This window comes from Mytilus californianus, unplaced genomic scaffold, assembly GCF_021869535.1.
Source record: "Mytilus californianus isolate M0D057914Y unplaced genomic scaffold, xbMytCali1.0.p SCAF_2, whole genome shotgun sequence".
In the NCBI taxonomy this organism is placed as follows: domain Eukaryota; kingdom Metazoa; phylum Mollusca; class Bivalvia; order Mytilida; family Mytilidae; genus Mytilus; species Mytilus californianus.
In genome coordinates this window covers 57,503,022-57,519,885 of record NW_026262668.1, presented here as the reverse complement: position 1 = coordinate 57,519,885, position 16,864 = coordinate 57,503,022, and the positions used below count along the sequence as shown (strand labels likewise).

Sequence of the window (16,864 nt, the reverse complement as noted above, 5' to 3'; positions counted from 1 at the left end):
TTGTATCGGGTGGAAAGACCTTCAATTGTTTTCTGAACAATTGGTTTTTAATTTTATATAAGTGATGTTTTGTACACTTTTTAGGCGTATATATAACTTATTTATTGTGTACAGTATCGTTTGTTATAAGGGGACGACCATTTGATATTCTGGGTTGGGGGGGGGGGGGACAGGAGGCTTTTGAAAATAAATAACTCAGCCTTGATAATAACAAAAATAAATGGTTTGTTCTGGGGTAGTTTGAAAATAAATAACCTGACTTACAATGTATTGAACATAAATAACTCGGCAGGTCTTTTAAGCCATTTTATAATAAATGCTATTCTTAAGTATGAGATGGCACCAGATTCTTCCAAAATTCGTCTTTTTTCATATTTTTTTCAGGGAAAAACTTCCCAAATATTTTAATAATTCAATGTATAAATATTAATGTACTTGAAATGTCTGAAAATGGGTTTCATTTAACTTGAGGTATATTGTCTCAGGAACATTTACCTCCCTTTTATTACAGGGCTGTAACTACATTAAGGCAAACGCCTCATGTAGGAAATTTCAAAAACAAAAGCTTGTCTTCATATCAAATTGTTGTCACGGCCGAGTGTCTTGCAAGAAGCAAGATCTGTTCACCCTCTGACGTAGCCCCCGTTTTTCGGGATCCACGTTTCTCATTTATTTTTAGTTTTCAGTGTTATTTGTCTATGGTTTTTTGTTTTGTGTTTTATCTGTTCCCGGGATTGTCTTTTGTTCATTGATTGCCCTTCTTTATTCTCTAAGTGTTGCATTCCATTTGTAATATAGTAATTTTGTTTTAAACTTGAGTTTTATTTTATTTAAGGACTTTTTATCTAATTTTACAAACTTCTTTAAATTGTATCCCAGTTAGGAACTACATCAAGTTGTAATTGAAATGTGTTATAAAAACTTACCTGACATTGTTATTTCAATGATAATCAGCCCCCTCTTAACTTAATTTGAAAAAAAAAACCAAATAATTGACAGGTATGGAAGATTTTCTGCAAGCCAAAACACAAAAAAAAAAAAAAAAAAAACAGCAGCCACATACTTAACTATGTGAATTACATTTTTTGCTTTATCCTACATAGTGGTCTTTTGATGTTGTCCCTAAAAACTAAAAGATTTACACTAAATCTATATATTTTGCTTTGAGACCAAAATATTGTCGAAAAAATAATTAAAACAGAACTTGTGTTTCAGATTAAGAAAGGGTCTGGGAAACGCGCAGATTGCATGATTTTGCATCATTTTTCTATAGCTTCTTGGGGCATTCAGCGGACCCCAAACCCTTTGCCGAAATTTTTTTCGCCTCGCTCCGCTCGGCAAATATGTTTACCATTACTTTTAAAAGAAGCCAGTGACAGCCCAGCTTTAATATCTTGTAGGTATGCAATATATGCAGTTTGGAATTCAGAAGATTCACTTCAAGCATGTCCAGAGGAGGAGGATTAATTCTGATTTAAATGACTTGACTATACATGTATTATTTATTTAAGAATAAAAAAATGAATTTAAAAATTGTGTGTTTTCAAATATTATAAATATAGTTGTGAAAATAAAGAATCAGTCCCTTGTTTTAATGAAAATGAAAAATCATGCTTCAACAGTGCAGAAAATAAATAATCTGTCTCGATCCAGCGCCCTCATAAAAAAGGTCGTTGACTAATATCTAGACGTCATATATATTTAAATAGTACTGCTAGTGTGGTTCTCAAAAGAATGTGTTCACTACACATAGTACTATATATCTTTATAAGACCAGTCTGGGCAACGTTTATAGGTTCTATAACGAGTGAGAATTTGAAATCGCTTGATATCAATTCGACTTATCTATTTTTATATAATCATAAACGAGCCTTTGTCGACTTTATAATAATTGTTTTAGTTAAATAAAGGGAATTGATTATAAGCGATATACACAAAAAAAAAAAAAAAAAAGAAATACCAAACCCAAAGGAAAATTCAAAACGGAAAATTCCTTATCAAATGGCAAATTCAAAAGCTCAAAAACACCAAACGCATGGAAACAACCGTCATATTCATAACTTGGTACAGGTATTTAAACCTATTACTCTTACGGTTAAAACTATCTCTGTCCTTGGGAAATATTATGGATTTCGCAAGCTTCAGTTCAAATCAAATTTCGCATATGGTACTGATAATATTGTGTCAGGAACCCAGACTACTGTTTCGGACGTTTTAAAGCTTTTTGTATGCTTCAGAATAGAATTGAATTTGACAAAAAGATTATTTTTAGGCGAAATATGTTAATGTTTTTTATACAATATTGACGAACATCACAAATCTTCGTTGCCAAGAGGGAAATGTAACCTTTGAAAGTCATCGTTGACGTAACGAATAGCCAAAAGAAAAGTTGCAATTTCGTAACGCATTGAAGAAAAGACCACCAAATTAACGCATGTTTCGAATCAATTTATCATTTAACACCCCGTTCAGATTGAGTTATTGTTGTTTGTTGAACGTCCAGTGGTAAATATTTCATGCTTGTACAGTACGAGAACAAATTTACAATAAATACTATAGGGAGGTCCTGTAATAGAGACCGTCCGGCATGAAGGTCGGGGAAATTTTGACTGCCACTGGAAAATGAGTGTATATTGGATAGGGACAGAAATTTTGCCTTGCAACAGGCCACCTATGGACCCCTAAAAGAGTTGTTGCAAGAGTTCTTAATGTGTAGAGAGCGTGACACTCTCTTTACACGAGGCATTGAATTTAACTTCTTTATTGTGACCGGACGTGGCTGTGTACTTGTACATCCCGTGCAGCGTTTTACTGCCGGTCGAAGAAGACTAAAGTGACCATATTTCTTTTCTCCAGTCACCTTCAGTGTGATACGAGAAATATCTATTCATGCGTGAAATAGATGCAGGCCACAACCATAACAGAATATTATTTGGTTAATGAGTGTGACATACACATGTAATTGAATGCATGTAGGACCTTAACCACTAGGCGAATTATAATTGTATGCTAAACAACATGAATAGTGAACAAAGAAACCAGTATCTCAGCGAGAAATTGTAGAATATCTTGAGAAATCAACCGTTTTAGCAAACAAGAAATCCCAAAACACACCAGATGAGTCGGTTAAACATGATTTTCTATGCCTGCAGCCAATTGTGAAACAAATCGGTATGTACTCATGAAATAGGAATAGTCCGACAACCGGTACGAAACAGAAACTCCGTTTGTTAGTCATCATTATAGATTAATGTACCAAAAATAAGATTCATATCTGAAAAAAATACGGACAAGTACGATTTTTATGAAGGCCAATGCAAAATCAGTCAACCAGTACAAGTATACGCTTTTTTACAAAAAATAGTTCCAGATATATAGATAAAGGCACCACAAAAAAGTCCGGACAGGAACAATTTCCATTAAATTTTTGAGTCAGTTGCTGAAATTCCGCGAAGTCATTCAACTGAAACAAAAGTCGAATTCGATCACCAAGTCACGAATAAACACTTAGGTATCAAAAATAAAGGTCCAGATCTGAATGTCCAATTTTCGTGATATTTTAGTAAGTCAACCTGTAAGTCATTATTTACTTATGTACCAAAATCAGATCAATATATATCCAGGTATCACGACAAAAAACAATCCGGACATTTGTTTAATTTAAGAATGATAATTGGACAGAATGACAGTAAGACGGAATGATGGGCATCGGCTACACTATATTCCGTAGCTACTTATTTGCCAAGACAAAAACAAATCTTTAAAATTAAGGCAACAGTAGTTTACGGATGTTAAAATCTCATAAATCGATTAAGAAGATAAACAAAGGTCATTAACAAAATGTGAGAGAATCGCATGAACTCTAAAAGGAGCAAGACTGATCGACAGGGTAACCATCTCCTGCTCTACATGCACCACCCGGCATACGAGTTCACGCTCACAAAATGTCACAATCGGTAAAATTACAGATTGGCGACTATCATGGTATCAAAAGATCTGAGATGTAGAACAGAGAATTTCACATTTTAATAATTTTATTTCAATCTGGCGTGCCGTGGATACCATTTTCAAAGTTCATGTTATGGGATTCTATGACTTCAATTGTGTGTCAATATCAAATACGTATTACAGTTACATTCGATTTTCTTGATGTTCTTGCATCTTGAATATTTTCAGACAAGGCTGAACCTGAAGGTAATACGGATGTGTCGTGTTTCAGTGATGCTGTCTGCTTCATTTGAATCCAATCATCATCATACTCTAGATCATTTAATCTCTTTTCTGGGACTTGTCGCTTCTCTTTTTTGAAACTACTAAATGGTCGTATAATCCTGTTAATGAAAAAAATGTAATAAAAACCTTCCTCTTGAACCAGTACATGCAATAGTGGAGTTACCGTGATCTGGTAAATAACACAAAGCGAAAATATGGATCCCGAAGTAGCAACATCGTTTATGTTTTGCTATGTTTTTTACTTGAAAAATAGTACCGAAAAGCAACATATTTGAATAACAATATATCCAAAGTCCCCGAAATCCGCAAACAAAGTTGAAACTAAGTTTTAAGCAGCACAGAGTAAATCGATACTACAAAAAGTTAAGCATCCGTTTTATTGACATTATACATTTTTTACGAGTATTAACAATGGACAACATAAAATAAATATCATTGTTCACTTAACCATGATTTTTAAAAGAATACTTCTGTTAAAAGAAAGACTGCTGAACTATTTTATTCCTGGTTTTTTTTTAATTATCTTTTTATTACCTTGTGTAAGTTGCTTTTCTAGATTTCTCTTCTATGTGTTTTCGCTTATAATATTATTTGACGGAAGATAATTTCTAAGAAAACTAGGATAATATTTTCGTCTATAATACGCGAGTTCCTGTGATACTGGAGTATATAAACGCAGTGGACATAATATAAAGGATACTTGAAACACGAAAAAAAAAATTGATTTGCGATGCAATTTTATTTCAAATATTTATAAAAAGAAATTCTAATTAAAACTAGCTATATTCTTTTATAAAAAAAAACATTCCAACATCCCCGCCTGTATGATAGATGCAAAAAAATATTATGCAAGCATCCATGTAAAGCACGTTTCTGAACGATTAACTTAACTTTTGTCCAAGATTCAATAAATTTTTCGAGGTTGTTATTACAGGCTAGCTTAAGCTATTGTTTGTTTTCCTTTCCATCTAAAATGGTCTTTAAAACTTTAATAATATTGTGAATTGGCATCCTCATCAGAGGCTTAATCAGATGTAGGTTCTTACGAAATAATAATATTTCCAAGAACCTCTTCTATCAAAGTCACTATATTATTAGCCTATTTGTTTTGTACTCATGTTAAGTAGCCCGTATGCAAAACCCTAATCTAGACAAGAACGAAAAAAAACAATCATGCAGTAACACTGTAATGTCTTTTAACTTCAATTTCAGATACATTGACAATGTGCTAATTTTAGTGAATATATCTCATTAACTCCTGCAATAGTTAATTGAAGAAATACTATTTGTATTTACGTGTCTCAGCTGATATTGTTAGAGTTTATTGTTAATAAAGCGATTTATTAACAGAAGTAGGTTACAAACTAAAAACAACTTCATCAAGCATTTCGAAAACAACTAAAAGGTTTTTAACGAGTAAGTTGATCTTCTTGGTATATTGGTTGATCGCTACATGTAGTATCTAAATTTCGAATTTCGATTGCAACATTTTACCTTTATTATTGGTTCACTATCTCTACAATTGTCAGCCTGACAATAATACCGGTTCTGTCATGTTTATGTTTAGACATTTACTGTTGCGTGCGACTTTCTAATTGTGTGACGGGTTATTTGTGCATGGCAGCAGTTACTGTAACCTTCCATAAAGTTCACCTGGTCTCGTGAAATTTTTGGTGGATTATGATCTTATATGAGCACATTTTTATACATTTTAAGAGATTTAAGACGAACATTAATAAACGACCGCTGTATTCAAAATGCTATGAGACGAATTAAGATTGCACGACATTTGTAATAAAAGTTCATACCAATTATTAACACAATTTCAGTTGTACTTTAAAATAATAAAAAGATATGTCTTACTTCAGGCAGGTCACAAGAAGTCCAAACAAAACAATTCCACCGGACAATGTAAGAGAACTAACTTTCCATACAAAATCTCCTTCAAACACAACATGTAACAAAGTATAGGTAAAATATAAAATAATTGTTAATTCAGATTGGGTGAAGTAATGTTCCCGATTGCTAATCAATGAATAAAATTTTTACGCGACTATCGAAGAGCCAAGATGTCATTATTTGAATTTGTAATTTCATTTTGAGCCCCTCGTCTACTAACTTCAATAAATTCGATCGAAATTCATTGAAAACAAAGTTCATTTCTGGTAAAATTGTCTATACTTTTTATCTGAAATGTTCTTTATTTCATCCCTTGTCCTTTGGTTTGAATACATAATGAAATAAGTCAAAAACATGATTTCGACAGTACTGAATGACATTCTTTGTAGATTCATGTCTCTGTTTTATCGTAATAAATAGTTTTAGTGCTATTATAAGTCTTGATGAAAATATTTCTTTTTATATAAAATAAACCTATCTTTCTTTTGTAGACGAAACGCGCGTCTAGCGTACAATATTTTAATCCTCTATCTATAATGAGTTTATATACAAACACTGGTTCGATGCCACTGCTGGTGGAGGTTTCCTCCACGAGGGTCCGAAATTAACTGTTTACAAAACTTAGATTTTTTCGAAATACTAAGGATTTTCTACCCCAGGAATAGTATAATTGGCAAAACCTTTCAAAACTTCAATTCTCTTCAACTCCGTACTTTATTTGTTTTTTTATCAAAATTTTTGATTCGAAAATCACTGATGAGTCTTTTGTAGACGAAACGCGCGTCTGGCGTACATATGTTAATCATGGTATGTTTGATGAGTTTATTTACAATAAATCTAGTAGATGCAGATTGGATAGATTGGATGGTATTAGCTGTTATTTGCATTATTTCAAACTATTTTTGACCAAAATGATATATGTATTATTTGGACAAATGAATAAATAAAGGCACCAGTAGTATACCGCTGTCCGAAATTCATAAATCGATTGAGAAAAAACAAATTCTGACTTGGTACAGGACATTTTAAGAAAAATGGTGGGTTGAACCTGGTTTTGTGGCTAGCCAAACCTCCCGCTTCAATGGCAATGTTAAATATAACACTAAAATGACAACATTACATTACAGAACTTCAATACAAATAAATTGAAGAACATACAGGACAGAGAAAGACACAAATAAACAATACAATAGAACATTACGACAAGCTTATAGTTATCAAAAGTGCCAGGCCTAAAGACGAAGAGCATTGATGACCCAAAATTCCAAAAAGTTGTGCCAAATACGGCTAGGTTATCTGCCTGGGATAAGAAAATATTAAATATTTAGAATAATTCATATTTTTGCAAACAGTAAATTTATAAAATATAAAAATGACCATATAATTGATATACATGTTAACACCGAAGTGGTGACTAACTACAGAATAAAAACGAATACGTAAAACAACCTAGATCAGCACATAAAAACAGCACAGCCAAACAACGCATTGTATGTCAGCCGAATAGATCGACGCACAGGTAAATTTCTAAAAATTTCCCAAAAATACTGATTGGATCATACATATTTAAACGACTGATGTCCAGATAAAAGTTGAATATTAACCGCGTATTTGACTGCATCTATAGCGCCTTTTCGCATTATTTAGGTAGTAGCATGCTGTGAACATGGTACATATATTGATTTTGCATTTAACATAAACAAAATTGATGAATAATCTAGATTTGAGACGACTTTCGGTATAAAAAGGGCTGAGCCAAACGCTTCAAAACGAGAAAAAAATGTCTTTTCTATATCTCCTATGTTCTAAGTACTATAAGAAACCTTTGGTTTCATTCCTCTCTTATAGGCTGCAACTCTCTTTCAAGGAAATAATGATATATATTTTTAAAAAAGGTAAATAATTGCCTAATAAGAAATATTTTTCTTTCACGTCCGGAAGAATTATACACCTAATCTGCTAACCAATAAACAAACGTTACGTTCAAACATATATTCAATTAAATGTAGTCATTGTTCATGTTATAAATGAATTTGTTTCTATTCTGTAAATAGTGAACAAAAGAGAACACTTCGTTCAAAGCAAACCAAAAAAGAATAAAACTAACAATATATCTATATAGATCAAATCACGTCATTATTACAATCAAATTATTTGAATAAAAAAAAATAGTTATAAATTTGGCACAGTTCAAGTGGGAGATGAAGTTTAACAAAGGATTTAACAGGCGAAAGGATAGGATTTTTGTGGACAGTTTGAATACACTGTATAGAAATTGTTGCTGCGTATGACAAGATCTTTCATGCATTACGTTTTTAGTTCGGCTTGCGGTTAAATGGCCGAAAATTTTTAATTTCATAATTTTAGAAAGCATTTTGTATGTATAATATCAGATAATAACAAAATTTGATTCCTGTATGAGTAAGTTTCGGACATTTCTGATTCAAAACAATTATATCGGAACGATGCACATAATATTACTCTGCATTTCTTCCTATGACATCTTATTAATCACGCAGTATCGGATTAATAATACAACTAGGTCTTCAATCTCCTCGTTCAAAATAAACACTTGCATTTTTAAACTTTTGTACAATATATCTGTTCAATTCAAGTAATGTAGAAATAATATATCGAAAAGTGATTTTGATGTTGTTAATTTGATTATTACTTCAGATCGATTGCCAAACATCGTGTCGAGTCATTTGGAAGAAAGAGAGCCTGATATGAACTCAATCAGATGACAAATTTAGTCGATTTCACTAATATTTACCAAAAAACTCAATGCTGAAGATAAAATGTTAAGCTTCTCATTAATTCAAATATTATTATGTATATTTTGTTTGTTCAGATATATTTTTTATTCTCTTACCAGAATTATCCATCCTCGTCTGTTTCCAAGACTCATGATTTGCCGTGTTGTTGACAATGCATTAAATTGTGATTTTTTTGTAAATAAGAAAATTAAATGTTGCTTTTCATGAGTCTGACTTAACCAGAATAATTCAGTCGTTATTTACCGTTGATCTTCAATTACTTCATTGGTTCTAGTAAGTATGAGAGATCGATTACGGGGAGGAACTGAATAATTCGGGTTAGAGCATGACTATGATATTCCTTTTCAAAGCCTAACACAAAGACGATAAAATGTTTGTCAAATACAAAACTTTCTAGATGTCACTCTTGCTAGATACGTGTTGTTCCTTTCTTCCATAAAACATTGATAGCAGATCTATTAATGCGAAACTGCAAGTGGAAACTAGAAAATCATTGTGATTTAATTTTGGCTCGGACTCGAACTGAATAATATTTTTAAATATGATTTTCAGTGTTTTAACGATCGGTTCGGAATTTCAAATGACAATTCATCACTTATCTGTATGACCCAAAGGCAAAGTTTAAATCTGTACAAGGTGATCGCAATGCCCAAAGTGAAGTGAGATTTATTTACAGTTACGTCCTTATTGAAACTATCCCTATCCGAGGCATCATTCAGAAAACAAATTCTTCGAGTACATTTTCTGGATGAAATGCCCATATAGGCAAACCACCACCAAGATCACCTTTAGATAAAGGCAACAGAAGTATACCGCTGTTCAATAGTCATTTATCGATTTGACTGAGACAAATCCGGGTCACAAACCAAAACCGAGGGAAACACATCAACTATAAGAGGAAAACAACGGAACAACAGAAACACTGAACTGCTACAAAAACAACCGCCAACATAAATAGAAACGGACTATTTGATAACAACTGCCATATTCCTGACTTGGTATAGGACATTTTAAGAAAAAATGGTGGGTTGAACCTGGTTTTATGGCTAGCCGAACCTCCCGCTTAGATGACAATGTTAAAAGTCCCACTAAATTGACAACATTACGTGACAGTAATACAGTACAAATAAACGCAAGAACACTCAGGACAGAAAAATACATAAATAAATAAAATAATACTAGTAGTACATTACAACATGTAAACCACATAGTAATAAGGGACACCCCATTGATTTACGACAGTACACCACAATAGAATTATAAACTGCGCGTCACACGAATGTATCAACGCCAAAAAAGTGACGTCACAGGTAAATTCTTAAAAAAAAGATTATAGAATTGGGATTAAGTTTGTAATGGTGTTATTTCATGTACTTTCTAACCATTGTAAGAATAATAATATAGAATTGTGTTAGTAATGGTGTAATTATTTGTATTTTGTAACAATGTCGGTTTCTCTTCTAAATCAAAACTGTGATAAACGTTAAAATATGGATTGAGAATGAGGGATAGCTCTTAAGATCTCATTAATTTTGAAGGTCCATTATCCTATGACTTTGTACAGGACATTGTTTATACATGTAAAGGGAAATCTGCGTTTGTAGCAAATCGTGTGTATGCTACATGCTATATTAGTAGCAAGACTCATTTAAAAATTTTCAAATTTAAAAAACGTGACTTATATCGCTATCATCACGGATGGTTGATATATCACAATTGCTATTGATAGTATTACATATGCAATTTACTTGTATTTAGTACTATGTTTATAACAAATCACGGCATTGTGCTACACTGTACGATTATTGTAAGTGCACTTTGGAAATTTCTTAAAGCCTCCCTCATTCTTCACACTAGAAAAACTAACGAAACAAAAATACAAACAAAAAACAAAAAACAAAAAAACACCAAACAAACGCTTGACCGTAGTCATATGGTAGGAAGAACATGCAGGAAATAATCATCAATACAGTTCTTTTATTTCCATCGCAAATTACCATCATAAGTTCGATTAAATTTTTTTCGTCCGGAACGAAAATTTTGCGAACGTGGGAGATGACAACACCCTTTCAAATGAAATAGTGTAGCTCGAATCTTAAAAGGTTTTGCTCTAAAGAACTTATATGTATATTCATACCATAGATGTTCTTCCTTTATTGTACATAAAACATAGTTTATACAGTAAGCTGGAATTCGTGGTGCTTAAACCTTTGGTAAGTAGTTAATCTCACACCTCCTTCTTTTAATTGAATTGTTAAACTTTAAAAAAAATGTTACATTGAAATGGCAGTAATGATACACGTGGCAACAGCATAGTCTACTTACCCACTCTTTGTAGCAAAACAAACGAGAAATTACCTGTATGTTTGAATACATTTTCTTTCTTTTTTGTATAAAAGAGATTTCGCTCGAATTCCAACAGAAGAGGCGTTCAATAGCATACTCTAAGCCTCAATTAAATAATCTTGCTACTAGTGAATAAATTAAGTATGGAGGATGTGTGAGTAAAAAAAGTCATGAAATTTAGCTCAAGTAATAGCATCAAAATCATTGCATTTTAGGTTATGTAACGGATAATGTTCGATAATCATATTTATCAAAACCCCATGCTGGAGCTAAATTTCCAGGCTTCGAATTTTTTCGAACAATATGATTTTTTCATCCTGACATATATCTCTTAAACTTACCAGAGTAATTCGTCCTCTTCCTTCCATGATCATTCCAATGGCTGTGGTGTAGATATTTTACCAGTGAGACAGCTGTTCTGTATTTCTTTCCTATGAAAATTCATCATGAAGATGTTTATGCTTATGTATGTAATAAATGAAGGTATAATTGAGGTATTTGTCATTGACTTTCATGAAGAAGAGCAGTTTAATAACTTTAACCGTCAATTTTGTAATGAACACACAGATATATAACTTCAGACAAACAGACGAACACCGAACAAACATGGAGTGAATCAAGTCTCCGGGGTAATAAACTGTTTCATTATTGACATGATAGATGCAATACTCAGATACATTAATTAAGCACGTAACAAATGGCAATCAATTTTAGGTATCATTGTTTATGAACGAGTAAAATGAGATGTGAGATAAATATCAAGCGACAACAACCCAACAACAAACTTAAGCATGACATAAATGAAATAGAGGATACTATTAACATACAAGTGTATATCGTCAAATTCTAAATAAATGTCTTCCAAAAAAAGAAATCAAGATTTTAAACTTACCATCAATGCATTTATAAGAATTCATATCATCACAATAACGCATTTTAGTATAAAACTTCCTACTCAATGTAGATTTTGCTACGTGAACAAACACTTCACATTGCTGTACTAAACCTAAAAAAAATCAAAACAAAAATAAGACAACGATATTTGTTTGAAAAAAAAACAATATTGGGAGCGTTAATTCATAAACCCTGAATACATGCCTAGAGAGGATGCACATGACTTCTGTGTTTCAGAACATGCTTCCAAAATAAAGAACACGTAAACTATTATAGCTTGTTTCTAACTGAGCTCAAGTAAAAAATTTCTTCCAAGTAGGGACTCAGGAAAAAAAACTTCAAAAATATTGATTGATTGATGTATATATTTCATACAATGTGATTTTAATCGTCTATTATCTAGGATTAAGGAAGCGTTAACCGAGTGTATAACTAGCCAAGACGCTCAGTACTTCTGTACTGGCTTGACAATACTGATGGTTTTCATTTAAATTTGCCGTTTTAATCTTAGAAAAGCATTTTAAATTAAGGAATGCATATCCCAATTCTTTGATTCCTTGTCCTTGTTCCGCTTTACTTTTTGGTCTTCTCGATTATCTATTTTAAGCTCTATAAATTATGTACTAGGTAGGTTTTGGATTCTAGAATAGTTTGGCCTTGTGCTTCACTGAAGAGACATTTATTTTCGAAATGCGCAGCTGGTGCAGTAAAGTAGGTACCGTTAATGGTATTACACATGGCAAATCACAATATTCACATGTATACTAGTATATTTTAATATTGAAATACTGGAAATCTTCATTCTATGCCTTTTTGACAAAAACAAAATAGTTATATGTATTATGTCCACGTTTTATAAGCAAATACATATATCCTGAGATAAAATCTTTTCTTTTTGTGTTATTTCATTTACCGTCCCATAACATATGAAACTCATACAAAATATACTTACTATACACGCTTTCGCTTATGTCACTAAGCCAATACTTCTGTCCAAAGTCCATGACATCAATCACTTCTCTTACAACGCTTAGTTTTGTAATATTTAGTAAATTATCGGGATAACTTCCTGACCCAATGTAATCCCACCTGCATTTGAAGTCTTGATAGGAATAGTTTAGAGGAATGTTCAAGACAATTAGTTTATCCGAATTCTCTGCAAACATTCATATCATAATGGTAAGACATACTTCATGTATATTAAGATAATGGTTTCATGTGTTTTGATCTGTCGATGTGTATAAACGACAAAGGCCGTTAACGAAGTAAACATGTCCAAATATATTTCATCTTAAGTTTTTGTAATGCTGTGTCAGTGAACAATTACCAATAAATTCAGATTTAAACTTGATAAATATTGTCACTCATATATATATTGCCATTGTTTCTTCTTTAAAAGACAAACGGATCATACGAGTACGAGTACATTGTCGAGCAGGGTTTAGATTAGAAGTGATTCATTATACACTCAAAGCTTTTAACAGAAAACGAGTACATTGTCGAGCCGAGTTTATATTAGATGTAATTCGTTATATATTCGACTTAATACTAATTCCGCTAAGACAATAGATGTGGCTCGCTTTGTTAACCTGTTTAGTTCTAGCTATTCACTTCAGGCCTCTCTTAATCTTATAGCTCTAACAATATTTAAAATCTTTACCAAACCCAACCCTATGCTAAGAGAGTTTCTAAGAAATGTGAATACGAGAAATGCGTATGGAGCAAAGACAAATAAGTAAACACAGTGTAGTTAAAATGTAAGCAGACATTGTATTTTTGTTTGTGCACAATATTCTTGAAAGTTGAAACAGTAAAATATTTCGTCAGTCAGATCAACAGACTAATCAAAGTACTGAAGTACTGAACATCGGTTGACCGCAAGTTCTTGTGGATGGTCCGACAAGCGCTTGTCTCAGAAAAAAAATCACATCTCTATACCTGAAAGTGAGGTTAATGTACAGATATAATTTTTTTCTGGGACAAGTTCGTGCTTGGATGATAAATTAATGGCAGGGAATTCAACCTCACCGTAATGACTATTATATTGTAGTGATACAAATCAGTATACTCTGGTTTATTGTTATATATTATACTAATACTTGTGTATTACAGTTACATGTATATATAATTTTCATGCATTTGTATATCATTCTATTCTACTATATTAATAATAGTGCTGTGCAAGTGCATGGTGGACACTCTTCTGTAATAATTCGATTTTTTCAAATAGAATGGATTTGAGTAGGCATTCATATTTTCCCGCAAAAAATGTTTCATCATGCATGCAGAGTTATCGTTCCTTGAGATTGCAAACGTTCTTCTGCATGTGTGTGCATAGATTTAATGACTTTTTACTTATAAGTATATACATATAACAAAACATTTTAATATTATTAATTTATCTTCTTTAAAAAGTATTTGATGAGTATTCTTTGAAGAAATAAATTTATAACAAGTGATAAGGAATGTTAGTATGCATTTGATGATGTCTACGTATTGATCAGGTTTATAGATCCGTTAAAAACCCAAAACGAAAGTTACGTAATGTAAATCTAGGCGATAACAATACACCGGAATGCCCTCACGGTCATCCGCTGTAAAAAGGCAGTTGTGTTGTCGCCGTACTTGAGAAATAGGTTATGGTGCGAGAAAGAAAGTCAGTCACTGAAATACATGATCGGGATCTCAGTGCCAAGAATTATCTATTATTTCCCAAGCGTTTTCAATATTTTTAAAAATGTATCTGTTAAAAGTGGAAAAATGTTGTATTGCACGAGTTTCAGTGATGTAATCTTATCCCCTTATGATCTCTTTTTCAATGATCTGACAAATAGTGCTTTTTTTGTTAAACGTCATTAACCATGGTCACGAAAATTCCATGGCGCCACAATAGTAAAGAAAGAGACAGTAGGAAAATTTGACACATAATTTAACATTATCCAATGAAGAAGCGAGAATAAGTCACCCTACATGTTGATTATGAGACAATAATCAACGGATAGAAGACATGGTTAAAAAATTATATAAATATGAATATAGATTCTACCAATGCATCGAGTGTGATACAATATTTTTCCACTCTAGACAGTTAAAATTTTCTAATTTAAAACGCCAGGCTCGCCGAGCGTTTCAGTTATTTGAAATTTAACTGTCGAGAGTGAAAAAAATATCGTATTGCACGATATTTGGTGGTAGTATCTGTTTCTCTAAAGATTTAAAGAATATGCAGTCAAACTTGATCCTTCTTTGTAACCAGTAATCTACAAAAAAGATATGTTCTTTTCATGTAACGTCATCAGGCATGGGCGTTTTTTTCATGACATCACGATATGAAATTCAGAGGAAAGCAAGAAAATTTGAAGTCATAACGAAATTTTGACCAATGAAGAACTGGCTCACACGTTGATTGAATAAAAATAACAAACAGATCAGGAAAAGGATAAATCAGCTAAGAATGGAAATGTAACGTCTTGGAAAGTTCTTTGGGTGATGACATCGTTAGACTTAAATGTTTGTTTACGGTATAAATTTTAATATTTTTTTCATTTCACATACTTGTATACATTTTAATAGTACCAGCATAACGAAAGAACTTTTCCAATAAGATAAATATGTTTTAAAAGTAGCTTAAAATGTAATTATAAAAATTGAATGCTTCTTTTTGTAATGTTATTGGGACCGAATCACATTTTGTATGTAGCGCTTAAAAATGTGCACACGATTAAGGCTTTTACAACTTTTTAACATTACAAAATGAAGCATTCCATTTTTATAATTACATTTTTAAGCTACAAACATGAAGTTACGAGTTATAGCAAATTTTTCGTTTGTTTTCCTTGCATTATTGTAACGTTGTCATGGGAAGCACGTGCTGTCATGAATGTTGAATTTATTCAATTTGATGTTGGAATGCTTCGCGATTGCTTTCAGCGGATTCTTATGAAATATACACGCAATACAATTATTAGATCACTTACTTTTATCATAACAAAGTCCCCGATGAGCTTCTGTTACTGGTATTTGCTCAACGTACAGCGCTAAAAACATTAAATGATAAACTCAGTTTATGAATCAACCAGTTTAAAATGTCTTTATTTTTCATTAGAGCATGATAATAACAACATATAAAAAATTAGTTTTCTATTGATTCTTGAACAATTAAAGATAACAACTTACCACGAGACCTATTTTCCTAAAGGTTTTTTTAATTTCTATATTCTGTAGATTTTTTCCGCAACTAAATGCGAAAAATCAAGTTTTCTGTCATAAGTCCGTATCGAAGTACCACGTTTGTGTCCATTTTAGTTTTAAGACGGGGAAATTAAAACTAGATTTTTCTTGGAAGACACACTTATGCTTATTTGACGTTTTCAGTTTTCAGTCATTTCATAAAATCTTTACCGATGACAAAATAAAAATCTCCCGCTTTTGTTTTCCAGGACACCCGAGCTTTTCATTAACCTCAATTTATACGTTCAATCTTTTTGTCTTCTGAAAACTAAATGGTCAATCCATTTAAATGTAAAAATAAGAAGATGTGGTATGATTGTCAATGAGACAACTCTCCACAAGAGACCAAATGACACAGAAATTAACAACTATCATAGTTCACCGTACGGCCTTCAACAATGAGTTAAACCTATACCGCAAAGTCAGCTATTAAAGGCCCCGAAATGACAAATGTAAAACAATTCAAACGATAAAACTAACGGACT

General features: G+C 32.2%; 1 protein-coding gene across 23 annotated transcripts in view; it reads right to left on the bottom strand.

Moving 5' to 3' along the window:
• The window catches only part of LOC127730099 (uncharacterized), a 99,698-nt gene that overhangs the window by 31,843 nt on the left and 50,991 nt on the right, over window positions 1-16,864 (bottom strand). For 2 of the 23 annotated variants that reach the window (XM_052238156.1, XM_052238168.1), the window contains exons 3-4: window positions 16,127-16,186; window positions 13,102-13,305 (exon numbers count right to left, since the gene is read on the bottom strand). The exons of 8 other annotated variants lie outside the window; for them this stretch is intronic. In XM_052238156.1, coding sequence (XP_052094116.1) covers window positions 13,102-13,305; window positions 16,127-16,186 — 264 coding nt within the window. Of the gene's footprint in view, window positions 1-4,016; window positions 4,332-6,096; window positions 6,176-11,596; window positions 11,687-12,147; window positions 12,262-13,101; window positions 13,306-16,126; window positions 16,187-16,864 lie in introns of those variants that run through there. 13 more of the 23 variants (XM_052238170.1, XM_052238175.1, XM_052238172.1 and 10 more) reach the window with 11 other exon arrangements.